Source organism: Linderina pennispora (assembly GCF_002104995.1).
Source record: "Linderina pennispora strain ATCC 12442 chromosome Unknown DL89scaffold_102, whole genome shotgun sequence".
In the NCBI taxonomy this organism is placed as follows: Eukaryota; Fungi; Kickxellomycota; class Kickxellomycetes; order Kickxellales; family Kickxellaceae; genus Linderina; species Linderina pennispora.
In genome coordinates this window covers 33,066-35,082 of record NW_024468350.1, presented here as the reverse complement: position 1 = coordinate 35,082, position 2,017 = coordinate 33,066, and the positions used below count along the sequence as shown (strand labels likewise).

Genomic DNA, 2,017 nt, shown 5'->3' with positions numbered 1-2,017 from the left:
CAATGGACCGCGAGCGGCAAAACTACACGCAGCTGCGGTCCAAATACATAGTCGACCCAGGCGAACTGGCGACAGAAGGGAAAGATGTCGACTGGGAGCGGATGAACCCGCTGTCGCTGGACGAAGACAGCCCGTGGCAAAAGTACCATCGCGACCAGGAGCTGCGCACACTGATAATGCAGGACGTTACGAGGACCTTCCCAGACCAGGCATATTTCCGACCGGCGCGCGTGCAGAAGATGATTGGAGATGTGCTGTTTGTGCATGCCAAGGTACACAACTCACTGCAGTACAGACAGGGCATGCATGAGCTATTGGCGCTAATTCTGATGGCAGTGGAGGCTGACAGTGTGGAGGAAGGAGAGCTGTGGTCAGCCGCGTGGTGGATGTGCGGTATGTGGAGCATGACGCGTATGCGATGTTTGCGCGGCTGATGCGCATCTGCACTGTGTGGTTCCAGTCGCCCAGCATGGTATCGCCTGGGCTGCGGGCAGTCAATGCGCGGCGGCGCAGCAGCATAGACGCGCCAATAATCTCACAGTGTCAGCGCCTGATGGAGCGGATTGCGCTTGTGGACCCTGAGCTGGCCGGACATCTGCAGGAGCTTAGTATTGAACCCCAGCTATTCGGGATTCGGTGGTACCGGCTTCTTTTCAGTCGCGAGTTTGCACATCTGTCGGATGTGATGGCGCTGTGGGATATCATGTTGGCCGATAATGTGTCGGGGATGCTGGGGCTTGTGGATTGGATCGGCGTGACGCTGCTATTAGCGAATCGGCAGGATCTGATGCAAGGCGATTACGCCGATTGCCTAACGACGCTCCTGCACATACCGCCACTGCCGCAACCTGGGCAGGATGTGCTGGAGCGTACTCCAATGTTTCCCAACACGCCGCTGCCAGCACACGCAGCTGTAATATCACCGATCATGGATCCGACGAGCGTCGTGAATAAGGTGCCGGTGCAGGCGCTGGTGCAGACAAACCTGCTGCCAGTCCAGCGGTTGGCGCTGCAGGCCGGGTACCTGCGGGGCAGGCAGACGAGAGGCACGGCAAGCAAGATTGCTGAACAGTATACGGTTTGGGAGGACGACTCGTGGAATCTGGTCAATGACGATGCAATTGGGTTGCGGATTATTGACGGCGACCCGCTAGGAGGCAGGTCGGTGCAGGATATGGGCAGAAACCACCAGTCGTGCCCGGGCCAGCAGCAGCAGCAGCAGCAAGCCGACGAAGTGCAATGCTTCAGGCGCGTAAGCGATATACAAGCAGCACACTGCAGCAGATGCGGGTAGGCGGCTCGGCAAGTGTGTCACCAAAGAGCCCGCCTGGTACGCCTACGTCACTACCGCAGAAGCTGCAGACTGACTCGGTGAAGTCGCCAGGCGACGGAGCACAGGCGATTGGAGCACTGACGGCTCAGGTCTCAAGCCTTGCAGCACAGTGCGTGGAGCTGCTGGCGCGGAGCCCTGAGCCGGAGAGCTTTGCCACGGTGAGCGCTGCGCTGTTTACGATGTCGAGGGTGTGGCAGGACGAGGTGCTGAGGGAGCCCGCAGGTGGTTCAGATACGGTTCGGTCCAGGGATTTGTCCGAGTCGGATATGCGCACAATGCTGCGCCAGCTCGATTTAGTTTACGTATCCCTGTCCAAGCTCAAGTGACTGTTTGCTGGTCTTTTTCTCTTTCCTTGACCCGCCCAATAAGCCTTTAGATAATCTCTACTTCTTTTTACCCCCCAAATTTAGACAGCAGCATTCAGTTGTATTATTATGTCTAAGCCCAAAGACGCCGACCACCAGTCCGACAGCGACAACCGGCTACCGCGCAACGCCCAGCTCGGAGGCAGCGGCAGTGGCGGCAAGTCCACGCCCTTGAGTATCCGTGGGTCGGTGAGCATGGCCAGGGCGACTGAAAAACTCGCCACCTCTGTCCCCTCCTCCCTACCGCGCACTTCCCATCTGGACGATAACAACGCACACAGCGCCAGCAGCGATGCCGGCGACTCTGACGCAGCCTCCG

General features: G+C 58.6%; 1 protein-coding gene across 1 annotated transcript; it reads left to right on the top strand.

Moving 5' to 3' along the window:
- Positions 1 to 77: 77 nt before the first annotated feature.
- Positions 78 to 359, top strand: DL89DRAFT_213525 (uncharacterized protein; the record flags this gene model as incomplete). The annotated part of the gene is made up of 1 exon (XM_040884246.1): positions 78 to 359. A coding segment is annotated over one exon (282 nt), but the record flags the coding sequence as incomplete, so codon positions are not given.
- Positions 360 to 2,017: the final 1,658 nt, after the last annotated feature.